At 46.5% G+C, this 14,562-nt stretch overlaps 1 protein-coding gene across 2 annotated transcripts in view; it reads right to left on the bottom strand.

The window, feature by feature from the left end:
* Positions 1–14,562, bottom strand: part of PRKCQ (protein kinase C theta) — a 92,757-nt gene that overhangs the window by 62,662 nt on the left and 15,533 nt on the right. The window contains exons 2-4 of one of the 2 annotated variants that reach the window (XM_075925985.1): positions 5,139–5,300; positions 4,879–5,034; positions 216–341 (exon numbers count right to left, since the gene is read on the bottom strand). In XM_075925985.1, coding sequence (XP_075782100.1) covers positions 216–333 — 118 coding nt within the window. In that variant the 5' untranslated portion in view covers positions 334–341; positions 4,879–5,034; positions 5,139–5,300. Of the gene's footprint in view, positions 1–215; positions 342–4,878; positions 5,035–5,138; positions 5,301–14,562 lie in introns of those variants that run through there. The other variant, XM_075925986.1, reaches the window with a different exon arrangement.

Below are 14,562 nucleotides of genomic sequence, written 5' to 3' on the forward strand. Positions count from 1 at the left end.
CAGCTACACGTTTACATAAATAAATGCATTTTAACATCCCTTCTTGAAAGCCCCTGTGCACCATGGGGGAATAATTCTACAGAATACGATTGTTTTTGTATTCTAGGAATCCATATATGGATCTCAAAACATGCCGTGCATACAAGCAGAAATGCAGAGAGGCAAGCAGCTATAACAGCCATATAACATATATGTCTTAGCATGTACATGCTTACCTGATTCCTCGGCTTCTTTGACTACCACGGCACAGTAAGGATTAATCACTTCCCCTTGTGATGGCAGATAGGGGCCGCTGTCATAGTTTGATAAACCAATCCGAAGAAAGGGTGACATGACAGGTCCTGTGTCAAGGAAAAGAGAAATGATATTTGGGGGAGTCTAAAAATTCCCACTGTTTTAACTAGCAATTTACCACTGGTAACTGGGGGCTAATCTAGCAGCTAGTTATCCATCCAAACAGGGGGTTTATGATTTCCTCTTCTGCCTAGCAATAGGCTGGACTAGCACAAGCTGGCCACGAGGCTATGCATCAATGAAGCAATGTCACTGGACATGTTGATTTCAATGCATGACTTAACTGGTCACAAGACACTTGCTGGAAATGCACTCAGCTGGCTTCAGAGGAGCCTCAACATCATCTCACACGTAACCAGACCTTGGAAGTACAGAAATAGTGAAACCAAGGCATATTTCTGCCTGTCCTGTAGTTTATGGGCAGTCACACTCTCACAAAACAAAAACATTGTGAGACAATCCTGAGTTTTGGGAGCAACCATCTATTGGAAACCTGCCAGATACACGTGACACTGTGAAACATTAACGCACTATTTATATGCCACGTGGAAATGGTGCCAGGCATTCAGAACACTGGGTAACTGGCTCTGACTGGCTGGCAAACCTTTGAAGAGAAAATTCTGCTCACTGGATCCAGCACTTGTGGGAGGCGAAGGAGGAGAACACTTATGGATTCATAGAAATGTAGGGCTGGAAGGAACCTCAAGAGGTCATCTAAGCCACCTCGCTGCACCGAGACAGTACCAAACAAACTTAGACCATCTCTGACAGGTGTTAGTCTCTCTCGTCCTCCATTGATGGGAATCCCACAGACTCCATTCCAGGGCTTAATTATCCTTATAGTCAGAAAGATGTTCCTAATATCTAACCTAAATCTCCCTTGCTGAACATCAAGCCAGGAGTTCTTGTCCTATTTTCAGTGGACATGGAGAACAATGGATCACATCCTCTTCAAGACAGATCTGAACATATATTAGAAGATTGTTATCAAGTGCCCTCTTGGTCTTCTTTTCTCAAGTCTAAACATGCCCAGGTTTTAAACCTTTCCTTATATGGTAGATTTTCTAGACGTATTATCCTGCTTATTACTCTCTAGATTCTCTCCTATTTGTCTTTCCTCATGTGTGGTGCTCAAACACAATATTACAGGTGAGACCTCATCAGTGCCAAGTAGAGGTGGAACAATTAACCTCCTATGTCTTATTAACTCCTCTTAATACATCTAAAAATATTAGCCTTTTTTTTGCTACTACCTCATACTGGTGACTCATTGAAATTGTGATCAACTACAGGCAGTCCCCGGGTTACGTACAAGATAGGGACTGTAGGTTTGTTCTTAAGTTGAATCTGTATGTAAGTCGGAACTGGCATCCAGATTCAGCCGCTGAATCTGGACACCAGTTCTGACTTACATACAGATTCAACTTAAGAACCCCAGGCGCCCCCAAGTCAGCTGCTGCTGAAACTGATCAGCAGCTGATTCCAGGAAGCCTGGGGCAGAGCAACTCTGCCTCGGGCTTCCTGTAGCCAGCCGCTGGTCAGTTTCAGCAGCGGCTAACTTGGGGACGCCTGGGGTAGAGCAGCTTGGGTGCTGCTGGGTTGGTCCAGTAGCGCCAAGGAGCGGTGCTGCGGGACCAACCGGCAGCGCCCCACCTGCTCTACCACAGCGCCCCACCTGCTCTACCCGGGGGCTTTGCTCCACATCTCCCTGGTCTGCTGGGGGGGGGCACTAGCTGCGTCCCCCCCCAGCAGACCAGGGAGACGCTGAGCAAAGCGGCGCAGGACCCGGGCCGGACCCGCGGTGCTTCCAGCTGATCTGGAAGCCCCGCGGGTCGGGCCGGGTCCTCCACGGCTTTGCTCAGCGTCTCCCTGGTCTGCAGACCAGGGAGACGCTGAGCAAAGCGGCGCAGGACACGGGGCCGGACCCGCGGCGCTTCCAGCTGATCTGGAAGCGGCCGCGGGTCCGGTCCCGGGTCCTGCGCCGCTTTGCTCCCCGTCTCCCTGGTCTGCTGGCTCCCGCAGCAGACCAGGGAGACAGGGAGCAGCTTTTCTCGCCCCGGAGGAGGCGGGCGGCGGGACCAGGCGTCCCGCCGCTCGAGTCCTCCGGGGCGAGAAAATCCCCGTTCGTAACTGCGGATCCGACGTAAGTCAGATCCGCGTAACTCGGGGACTACCTGTATAGCCCCAGAGCCTTTTCAGAAGTTCTAACCAGCTACTCACCATTATGTTGCTATGCATGTGATTTTGCCTCCTTAAGTGTAATAGTTTGCACTTGTCTTTTACTGAATTTAGTTTTTTTGATTCCAGAACAATTTTCTACAACTTGTCAAAGCTTTTGATTTTTATTCCTAGGCTACAAAGCAGTAACAGCGCCTCCCAATTTGATGCCATCCAAGTGTAACCTGCACACCTCCTGTGTGTGGTGCACTGTCCTATCTAGTGGCACCAAAACCATGGCAGGGGAAATAATGATCTGTTTTTTTTAGCTCATGTGGTAGGGGCTCGTGGTCTAAGCTACAGAGGTTCTAGGTTCGGTTCCGCCCACAGACTACTAGGGTCTGGTGGTGATATGCAAGCAATCATTTTAAAATAATTAATGTCAATGTCAAATACTGACAGACCCTTGCAGAACTCCCCTAGATATGTCCTCTCAGTTTGACAGCAAGCCATGGATTCATGCATTCTTTGACTATGGTCTTCCTGAATTAGCTACACCCGTCTATACCATATTTCAGTCATGAGATTTAGCCGACCAAGTTTTAATGTGACATCAAGTGAGCCATAGTTTATCTTATGTATAATGCTTCCAATTTTTCCTGTTGATTCCCCACATTCCTTGAATTTGTCTATAGACATCTAAGGCCTGGGCGACGCTAAGGAGTTAGGTTGACACAAGGCAGCTCATGTCAACCTAACTATAGAAGTATCTCCATTTAAATATTATCCCCACCAATGCGATTTTACTGCTCTGCTATGCCAATGTAATAACTCCACCTTCATGAGTGATGTAGAGTCAAAGTCAATGTAGTTAGGTTGACACAATGTCAGCATGGGCACTGTGCTGTTTATGTCAACTCTTAGGCTGTGTCTACACAGCATTATTTCAGAGTAACTGAAGTTATTCTGAAATAACACAGCGCACATCTACAAAGCAAGCAGTTATTTTGACATAATGTTGAAACAATGTCAAGCTGGAAGACTTCTTACTCTGACTCCTGTAACCCTCATTTTACGAAGAGTAAGGGAAATCAGAGGAAGAGTGCTCTAACTTGGATTCCTGCTGTGTCGACAGTGTCAAAAGCCAAAATAAACTATTTTGACTTCAGCTACGCAATTGATATAGCTCAAGTTGCGTAGCTTATTTTGGCTTTAGTCTTGCTGTGTAGACACGCCCTTACTGTCCCACAATGCCCCACATTGACAGTACATTGATACAAGTTCTCCTGGTTGAGGACATGAACCTCCAACACAAGGTGCCAAGTGTAGACATGCACAAGCAATGTAATTACTGCAGCAGCTGTACGCTGATGTAAGTTAAGTCAGCTTAATTTTGTAGTGTAGCCATGGCCTAAAATTCATTATGCCACCATGAAATACCACAAAGCCCAAAAGAAATGTATTTGTTCTCCTACTGTAGCTATACTATGGCTTGCACTGTAAAGATATAGCAAAGTGCTAAACACTTCCATCGAAAAACTATTTACAGGGTTATTGCTGGCCATCAATGTAGTATCTAGGTCCTGTACAAAGTGTGGAAACTCAGCATACTGGTCTGGGCTTTCCCAATGTCTCCCAATACATTTCAGCTGCCCGTTAATGTTTTTGTCTAGTTACCAGAGCCAGTAACGGACTAGGTCCTCCTGATATATCAGAATGCATTTCCATCTGTGAACCACCTAAACCATTGTGCTTTTCTCGGATAATGAAAATCATAATGCCCAGAACTAAGTGTGTGAGCACTGGAGGCCAAGTCTCCACAGTTTAAGAGATCTGACTGTGGAATGAATTTCCAGACAAGATTGGCTGAATCCAGAATCTGACCAATTTTAGAAAACACTGAAAAACTTTCCTACGGCATAAAATGTTTCCACCCTGACCAGAACAACATTCAGAAGAACTTCCACCACATCTCACTTATACACACAAATGCCTTCTCCCAAGCAGAGCTTTTTATAAGCTGAAAAGTAAGACGTGCCAGAGGCCATATAAAGTTCACTAGGGGCTTTGATATTGCTGATCAATTTTGGCATAAAAAGTGCCCAGGTATGGTCATGGGCAGCAGCACAAAAGCCTAATATGAAGAGAATTCACACATACACATGGTCCACAAATCCCTGCCTGTAACTTCTTGCTGCCTTTTGAACTGCTCAGTGGCAGCACCAATCATCAGGCTGGATAGAAGGAAACCCCTTGCACTGTGCTCAGATGGCCAAACCGGAGCCTCCATGAAATAAATCTCAGAGTCCAGAGCTGACAGCTGATATCATTCGGCCTCCAGGGCCCCTATGGATTGACAGCAAAAACAACCCAGTGGACCTCAAAGGTCATGGAAGGGAATAGGGTAAACAGAGACATTTTTCTTACCTGTAAATGGAATTTCACTGAAAAAAAAGGTCAGTCGCTACCGGGAGGGGTTTTCCTTTTCATCGCATCAGTAGTAAACACGGAGCAATGTCACTGTTGTGTCTCATGTGAAAGAACCATTGTCACTGTCCCTGTGACCGGGCTGCCTTTAACTCTCTGTGGAAGGAGGGGGGAGAGAGGAGAATGAATGACATAGGCTAACGTGGGGAGTTGAAGCCAAATCCGGTCAAAACCATTTGCTAGCATGGCTATCGTCTTACCAGGCAATTTGGAGAGATGAGATTTCATCCCCCCCACGCTGTGCAGAAGTCCTGGGTGACTGCAGCCCTCAGAAGGAGTCTCTGTAAGAGCATGACCATGCCCTGAACCCCAGCTTCAGGCAGATCCTCTTGTCATCTAACTATGGTAAGACCCTCTTCTTCCTGGTTTGGAAAATGAAGGCAAACATCTGCAATTAGGGGATTGAAACATGCTTTGAGGCTAGTGCTTCTGGTCTGCTTTTTCAAAGGCACCAAAGACTCACATCTCAGCATCTTGGAGGACTGGGACATGCTTTTTTTTCTTGCCTGGGTAACAGAACGTGATTGTTTGCTGCTAGATATATAAGGGATCAGGTGTGGCCCTAGACTAGCTACCTGCAACTGGCACCATAGGCAAACCATGCAATTGGTGCCCCCGCCTCCAAACCCCTCGATATTGCATCACCATTTGGCGCCCCATTTAAGTTGGAGCCCTAGGCGACCGCCTAGTTTGCCTATATAGATGGGCCGCCCCTGTAAGGGGTTCATTAAGGGATTCCTCAAATGAGTCTTACCAAGCCTGACCTTATTGCGAAAGTTCTGCTCCCAATTTTAGCTAAAGTGCACTGTGACCTTTGGCTTGTGTCGCTGCTCATCTGGCTATGTCGGGGTTCTCAAACTTTTGGCCTGCGTTCCACCCTGCTCAATGCAGACCTTTCCATGGACCACCAGCCAACCACCCATGATGACAAAATGGATGCAGGAGCGGGTGGAGGTGTGGGTCTGGCCAGAAAGTAATGTGCAGTAGTGGGCTGGTAATGGGAGTCTGGCTGGGAGGTAGGGTGCAGGAGTGGAATCGTGGTTCAGGGGTCTTGGAGGGAGGCAGGTGCAGGAGCAGGCTGAGGGTGGGGAGTAATGGGTGAGAGGTAAGGTACAGGAGCAGGCTAAAGCGGGGGGGGGGGACTGAGTGGGAGGGATGGTGCAGGAACGGCGTGAGGGTGGGACTATGGGCAGGAGGCAAGTGCAGGAGTGAGGGGAGGGTGTGAGGTCTTGGTAGGAGGTGTGTGAGGGGGATGGGGTGTGGGGTTTTGGCATGATGGGAACGGGGGCGCTTACCTGGCTCCATGCCTTCCATCACCCCCAGGCACCGCCTCCCCATTGTTCCCATTGGCTGCATTTCTGGCCAATGAGATCAATGGCAAAAGCCTCCAGGCAAGTGGTTTCCTGTGCTGCTATTCCCCCAGCTGGAGGGGAAGGGGTGGCAGTGTGTGGAGCCACTTCCCTCCCCCACAAGCCAGATCCGGCCAGCGAGGCTCATCCCCCCACCCCGCAGCAGGAAGCTGGTGCTCCCACCTCTCGGTGGGGAGAGGTGCAGGGCTGGAGCATGAGCGCAGGCTCTCTGCTGCAGAGGGGTGAGCCCCGAGCCTGTGGCCCAACTGCAAAATAGTCATGGACCACTAGTGATCCATGGACCACACTTTGAGAACCACTGGGCTAAGTCATAGACTGAACTCTGTGAAGCATCACACAGGCACTTGGGTACTACATCCTATAAAGTGGAAAGCCCTTCCGATATCATAAGAGGGGCCTTATGCCTAGGAGAAAGAAAGAGCCGGCAATGCACAGACGATGGTCAGACTTGGAAAGACCATCCACAGGCTCCTCTAAAAGATCTCGGTGTGCGATGTAGCCCTCAAGTGGGAGAAAGCATTTCCCAAAGCACCGGTGATTTGTAGATTTAGCAGGAAGTACTGGGAAGGGTAAATCACAGGTTGAAGTGTCTGAAATATTGTCATTTAGTTTCTGTTCTGCAGGTTAATTCAGGGATTTAGCACCATCCATTTCAGGTCTTGGCACCAGCCGCTTGGGGAGACTTTTGCATTAGAAAGTCCTTGAGGGACACTCATTACTAACTCAGACTTGGATAGGTTTGCATGGCAACAAACAGGAAGGCTACGTCTAGACTGGCATGATTTTCCGGAAATGCTTTTAACGGAAAAGTTTTCCATTAAAAGCACTTTCGGAAAAGAGCGTCTAGATTGGCATGAACGCTTTTCCACAAAAGCACTTTTTGCGGAAAAGCATCCGTGGCCAATCTAAATGCGCTTTTGCGCAAAAAAGCCCTGATCGCCATTTTCGCGATCGGGGCTTTTTTGTGCAAAACAAATCTCAGCTGTCTACACTGGCCCTTTAGTGCAAAAGTTTTGCGCAAAAGGGACTTTTGCCCGAACGGTAGCAGCATAGTATTTCCGCAAAAAGCACTGATTTCTTACAGTAGGAAGTCAGTGCTTTTGCGGAAATTCAAGTGGCCAGTGTAGACAGCTGGCAAGTTTTTCCGGAAAAGCGGCTGATTTTCCGGAAAAACTGGCCAGTCTAGACACAGCTGAAGAGAACAGCTACCGGGCAGCACCAAAAGTCCACTAGATAACCTCCTCCAATGTTACTTATTAGGAGTGAGATCCAGGATATGAAAGAAGATGGGGTCCCCAGGAAGAGAAGTGACTTAGTCTTGATTGGTGGAGAAACCCCATCCAAATAGACCGTCACCTCATCCCAAGGAACAAAGGCATTGTTCTCCTTTCTTTGTCTTCAATTAGTCACACCTTTCCTACACCCCTGAAATATGAAGCCTTGCTAAATGGAGAGAGGAAAAAACTACCCTGAGGAATTCTGGCAGCAAGATTTAAATAAAAACACCTGCGCAAAGCAACGTGCTTGAGGAGAAGCTTACAGGAGCCTTAACACAGCCTGGGGCTGGCAGTCAGAATGTCTGAAATCTTCTGCTCATGCCTGTGCAAATATGAAGTCGGTAGAATCCACCTCCTTAGAAGTTGGCCCTGCCCAATGGGAGAGAGGGGATGAATCTGTTGTATAAACAGCACAGTAGAGTTTGTTTCCACTTTGCATTTGTTGACACCGGCAGTTCTCCATTTTTTTTCAGCCTGCTAATGATGGGCAAGAGAAAGATGCCTTAAAGCAGTGGTTCCCAAACTTTTCGGCATCACGCCCCCTTTTTGATTTTTGAAAAACCCTCATGCCTTCTCCCCCAAAAATAGCAGCAAAACTTATTGAGCAAAAAAAAAAAGGAACTGACTGGGGCAGCAAAACTTGATGGGGGCGGGAGGGTTGGGTTGCCTCGAGCCCCCCCCACAGAACTTCTTCACGCCCTCCAGTTTGGGAACCCATGCCTTAGAGGATACACATTCCAACACTTAATTCCCAGCCGCTTACTTCTCAAAACAATCCACTATGGGCTACCAAGAAATGCTGTAATCACCATTAGTGGTCCACTGCCCACACGCTGAGCACCACCAGCTTACAGTCACTGCATGACTAAAAAATATAATACAGTACTTTGGGAATCTTTGAGCATGAAAATCAGCGAAGCAAACTAAATACTGATCTAGATCTTCTTGGCATAGAAATCCCTCAAAGGTAGCTAACTCATATTTGTCAAATAATTAGAAAAACTTCACGTAGGTGAAAAGTATTTTGGCTAAATTCATCACTAGTGTAATTTCCCTGCCGTGATGCAGTTACTTTACTGTCAGCATGATGGACCATATTTATTGCTAAAGATCAATTAAAAAATTTTTTTTGAAGAGGGATAAGATTTCAAATCAGTACCAGACATAGGGCCCACACCTCTCACATCATCAGTTTTAGGAACAAGATCTGTATTCTATTGGAGAGTCGGAAACCCTCTGTCCCAGTGGAACATCACATTTGTTGTAGCTTTGAGTGGCTGCACAGTAAGTGACTTCCACATCTTGTCAGCATAGAAAATCAATTTTAGAGACACTTACATTTATTAGTTATAAAACCCTGGAGCCCTGGTTTGGGGATATGCAGGAAACTTTCTCTAAGCCCAATTGATCACCCAGAGGTTCTAGACATTGAAATGCCATGGGCAATCCATGCAATCATGAGCCAATGAAAGAGGCTATTTTACATGCTTGTGGGGGCCTTCTGCAGCTGAAGGAAACATTGTGTCTAGGGCACCTTTCACCAGGGATCTGCACGAGTCTTTTGTGTTGCCCACACTAGCCTTCAATTCCATTTCTTTACAACAAACAAGAACTAGAGACACACCCTTTCTCCCCCGGTAAGACTCACAGAAATGTGTGACGTCTCCACAAAAGCCCCTGGAGGGCAGACAAAGAGCAGGCACTGATTACTTCATGAAAGCAGCGGGCGTATGGTATATGCCCAGTCTTAGCACAGGGGAAAGTTGGATGATCTAATCCTTTGCTCCAGATCCAACTTCTAGCATCCTCCTATTTTCTGTAGCTAAATGCCTATGCAAAAACACTACTTTATTAACTACTTGGAAAGCTTGGGGCAGGACAGGGTTGGGCCTCTGGCAGATATCATGGCATGGTCCAGGAGAGCTGTAACGGTGGCAGATGACAGCTACACCATATGGCTCCCATTGCAATGTTAAGATGCAACTTCTGCCCCTGAAGAACTTATCCTCCATGCTAATGAGGAAGATGGGGACAGGGGAATTCTCAATTTCACAGATAGGGAATTAAGCACAAATGGATTTGCTGACTTCCCAATGTTACACAGGAAGTCTGTGGAGGAGCTGGGAACTTAAATCCAGATTTCACAGACAGAACTATGGATCTAAGGTGTTTATATGGCTCCCATCAACATGCCATCTGAGTAGATCACAGTCTGTAATACATTTAGCCTTGCTGCATCCCAATGAACTACAGCAGTGTTATTATCCCCATTTTACAGAAGGGGATTGAGGCACAGAGCCCTGGTCTACACCAGGGCTTTATTTTGAAATAATCCCCCGTAGGTTGAATTAATAAGTGGAGCGTCCACACTACCAAGCCTGTTATTTTGAGGTAATGGGCCGCTTATTTCAAAATCTGTACTCCTGCTTTCCTCAGGGAATAACGCTAATTTCAAAATAGTTATTTTGAAATCGCGGAAGTGTGGATGCTCCACTGCTGCTATTTTGAAATAACTACTCCCCAGAGTTATTCAAACTAATTACTCCCCAGTGCTTCCTGGGGCTCTAAGTCGAGGAAGTGCATCCACATTAACGGAGTCTGCCTCGGACTAATTCCGAGGCTTCCCTGTAGTGAGGACACACTATTTCGATTTTGTTATTTTGGGAGTTATTAAATCAATTTTGGTTATTTCAAAATAGTTTCCTAGTGTAGACATGCCCAGAGAGATTTAGGCGCAGATCCACAAAAGGGACGTAGGCATCTATGTCCCAGTTTTAGGCCCCCCTGTGATCCACAAACCCCCCTAAAATGCCACCTACCCTGATGACTGCATAAACTTACTCGGCAGCTACATTTTTTGAAGATGGTTTGGCCCTGGTCTCCAGCCACAAATGCAATGAAATCCTCAGACCCAGGAAGACAGGTGGGAAAACTCTTTCTCGACTATACTAGAAGGCAATGAAGTTCATGATCTTAAGCAAATAAATGTGACCAGTGCAGGATGTACAGACTATGGCCCTTGTTCAGCAAAGCACACAATCTCATGCTTTGTTGACTTCAGTGTTGCTTAAGCGTGGGCTGAAGTGTTTTGCTGAATCAAGGTGTAACCAAGGTGAGATTTTATAAAATTTTAGCTCACAGTTTGTAGAGAGGATGGGATACATTTCCAGCAATATTGATATGACATGAATTCTCTCAATGTTGCTAGCAAAATGACAGCTGCAAAGTTAGAGGAGGGCACAAATCCAAGCATTAGTGCCTTTAGCTTTCCTATCTGTGTCTGCAAATGCAACATGGAGAGACTCTGGTCATCTGCGGGTGGAATCAAACTTTGGACATCTAAAGCTTAGTACACAAGAATCTATCATACAGCTGCAAGGCAGCTGCCTGTAGAGCAGACTTGTTATTCCATCTGTAGTTCCTGGTCTATACTAGGACTTTATTTCGAAATAACCCCTCTTAGGTCAAATTAATAAGTGGAGTCTCCACATTACCAAGCCCATTATTTCGAAATAACAGGACGCTTATTTTGAAATCTGTACTCCTGCTTTCCTCGAGGAATAATGCTAATTTCAAAATAGTTATTTCGAAATAACAGTAGTATGTATGCTCTGGTGCTGCTATTTTGAAATAACTACTCCCCAGGGATACGTCTAGACTGCAAGCCTCTTTCGAAAGAGGCTTTTTTGAAAGATACTTTCGAAAAAGCCTCTTTCAAAAACGAATGTCTAGACTGCAAGCAGTACTTTCGAAAAAGCAAGCCGCTTTTTCGAAAGAGAGCACCCAGGCAGTCTGGATGTTCTCTTTTGAAAAAGCCCTGTTTGCATTCAAGAATGCCTTTTTTCAAAAGAGCACTTTCGAAAAAAGGCGTTCTTCCTCGTGAAATGAGGAGTACCGCCGTCGAAAGAAAAGCTGCGTTCTTTCGATTTAATTTCGAAAGAATGCAGCTGTAGTCTAGACGCAGGTGAAGTTTTTTCAAAAAAAGGCTACTTTTTTTGAAAATACCCTGCAGTCTAGACACAGCCCAGAGTAATTCGAACTAATTACCACCCCAGGGCTTCCTGGGGTTCTAAGTAGAGGTAGCACATCCGCATTAAGGGAGCCTGCCTCGGACTAATTTCAAGGCTTCCCCGTAGTGTGGACTCACTAGTTTGATTTTGGAAAATCAGGAGTTATTAAGTTTAATTTAATTATTTCAAAATAGTTTCCTAGAGTAGTCATGCCCTAAGTGATCTCCGTGTCACTATCTGGAACAGTACACTACACCCAGCAGGTGTGGGGGTTACATACTTCCCCTATTGAGAAAACACATCCCTAGCTTCAGGCACCTCCCCAGTTTAAAGCCTGGATGAGCTCCTACTTGTAAGGCCAACAAACCCCAGCTATCTGTGGGTGGAATTGAACTTGGGACCTCTGGAGCTTAGGGCCTGAGCCTCTAGGTATGAGCTAAAAGCCAGCCGGCAGTTTGCTAAGGCTGTAGAGCATTATTCTCTCTCTGAGTGATCACAGTGCCACCAGACAGGACAGCGTACCTGTCATGGCTCCTTCCCCACTCTGGCACAATAAACGCAGAAGTGGGGGCCAGCAAAAGTACCCCAAAACCTTATCTACTGGGTTTTGGTATAAAACTTTTCCCCAGAATCTTAACCTAGATTTTGGGAATAAAATCTCTGCTGCCACCACCCAAGTATTGATACAGAAATCAGAGGAAAGATCACTTGGGAAATCTCATCCCTAAAGTACAAACCCGGACACAACCATTAACCAATACCAGGTTAATAAAAAGAAAAGAGAACTTTTATTATCACCACAACATTCCTGTCGCAAGCATAATGACTACATGGAACAGTAACAAAATAATATACTCATGGAGGAGAAATCTACCATGGGTCGGAAGCTTAGTTACAAAGGAGAGCAAAACCCATTTTTAAATGCACAGACATCAGATCCCATTTCCCAAACCATAAAACAATAAAACCTAACGGATTTATCTAAACTTTATCCTACTTACAAACTGTGAAGAGTATTTTCTTAGAGGGAGACATCCTGTCCCCTTCAACAGCTGGAGAGAAAACTGCCCAGGACAAAAGAGGGAAAAACTAAAAATTCCTTTGTCCCAGTTTGAAATTCCTACTTACATTTCTATTGGCTGTCTGCCACCTGGTTTAGGTAAGGAAAATAGTTAACCCCGTAGTCCCCAGGATGCTGGCTAACCCTCATGATCATGACAGTACTACGCCCAGGAGGTGTGTGTGTTACACAAATAGGGAGAGGAGCTTGTAGGTTGGTATGTGGCAGGAGCTGAATTGTAGGTACAGAATGTAGTGTCCAAAGAGAAGCCTCCCAGCTGGACCTACAGGCCCCATACGTGTATAACTTTACGCCCCATAGTGTCAGAACTCCCAAGCTAAATTCAATGGGATTAGTTGCCATGAATAAAGAAGAGCATGTGCATTAGTCCTTGGAGGATCAGGGCCAAAATGTCTCTTTCCCTGTGCAGAAATTCAATAGAGTATGTGCTGGGACACGTATAAATAATTCTCTTTGGTCATTTCCATTTTGGGTGTCTATATTGACTGGTATTGCAAAAGAGCTAAACCATTTTCAAAAAGAAGAAAATTGAAAAGCCTTTTGGGTGGGACATTCCCTTTTTCAGACTGCCTGGAGCAGTGGTAGGGGGGATGGAAAGGGAACTGGAATCGCTCTTTAATTCCCCGGATCTCCACTGCCAGCCACAGAATTTGCAGCTTAGAGGGAGGTGAAGGCGCAGTGAAAGGGCATGGAGGGGAGCCGGCTGTCCTGGATGGGAAACGTTACCAAATGAGACTCCATGTGGTGAAGACCTCAAAGACGTTTACCATCAAATTTGATTGACGCATGTAGGGGATTCCTAACCCAGCACCAGGCAAACACCCCACTGGCCTGTATCTAGTTCAGCCAGAAATGGCATTGAATGCTTCTGCCACATGGAAAAGGTGTTTTAGGGTAGTCCACTGTAGCATAGAGATGAGTATTTTCCCTTTAAATAGTTTATGGAGCATCTGGTGAGGGTCTCTGTGTTCTTTTCAAGTACCTAAAATCAAGGGCGCCATTTTGGGCGTGGCGGGGGGCAGCTGTGCGCTCCGAGACACGGCTTGCTTTTCATTTCGTTCCCCAGATGCTAAGGGAGTGAGGGGAAAGTGCTTGCATTCCATGCATGCCTCACACCTGACTGATGAAGGGAGCTCACCAGCCAGGTGTGAGAGGAATGCACGGGATGCAAGCACTTTCGCCTCACTCCCTTAGCATCAGGGGAACAGGATGAAAAGCAAGCCACATCCCAGAGTGCACAGCTGCTGCCCTCCCCCCCCATACGCCCGAAATGGTGCCCTTACCTAAAAGGGTGTTACAAGGAGGAGGGAGAAAAAATGTTCTCCTTGACCTCTGATAATAGGGCAAGAAGCAGTGGGCTTAAACTGCAGCGAGGGAGGCTTAGGTTGGACATTAGGAAAAACTTCCTGTCAGGGTGGTTAAACACTGGAATAAGTTGCCTAGGGAGGTTGTGGAATCTGCATCACTGGAGATATTTAAGAGCAGGTTAGATAGACATCTGTCAGGGATGGTCTAGACATATTTGGTCCTGCCGTGAGGGCAGGGGACTGGACTCAATGACCTCTCGAGGTCCCTTCCAGCTCTAGTGTTCTCTGATCCTATGTTTAGAGACCTGCCAGAGCAGCGGAGTGCAACGTGGCTAGGCCTGGCATGCTGTATAAGGCTAGTCTTCAGGGTTATTTGGATTCCTTTTGTGATCATGCGATGCCATAGGGCAGGGGTGGCCAAACATGCTTGGCCCTCTGAGCCAGACAGGATCATCTTCAGAAATGCGAGAGCCAGGGCACGCCTGCTGGGGCTCAGAGCTTCAGTCCCCATGAGAGGCATCTGCCAGGCCTTAAGGCTTCAGTTTTGTTGGCTGGGGGTGGTCTCCTGGCTTCAGCCAC

This window comes from Pelodiscus sinensis, chromosome 1, assembly GCF_049634645.1.
Source record: "Pelodiscus sinensis isolate JC-2024 chromosome 1, ASM4963464v1, whole genome shotgun sequence".
NCBI classification, from domain to species: domain Eukaryota; kingdom Metazoa; phylum Chordata; order Testudines; family Trionychidae; genus Pelodiscus; species Pelodiscus sinensis.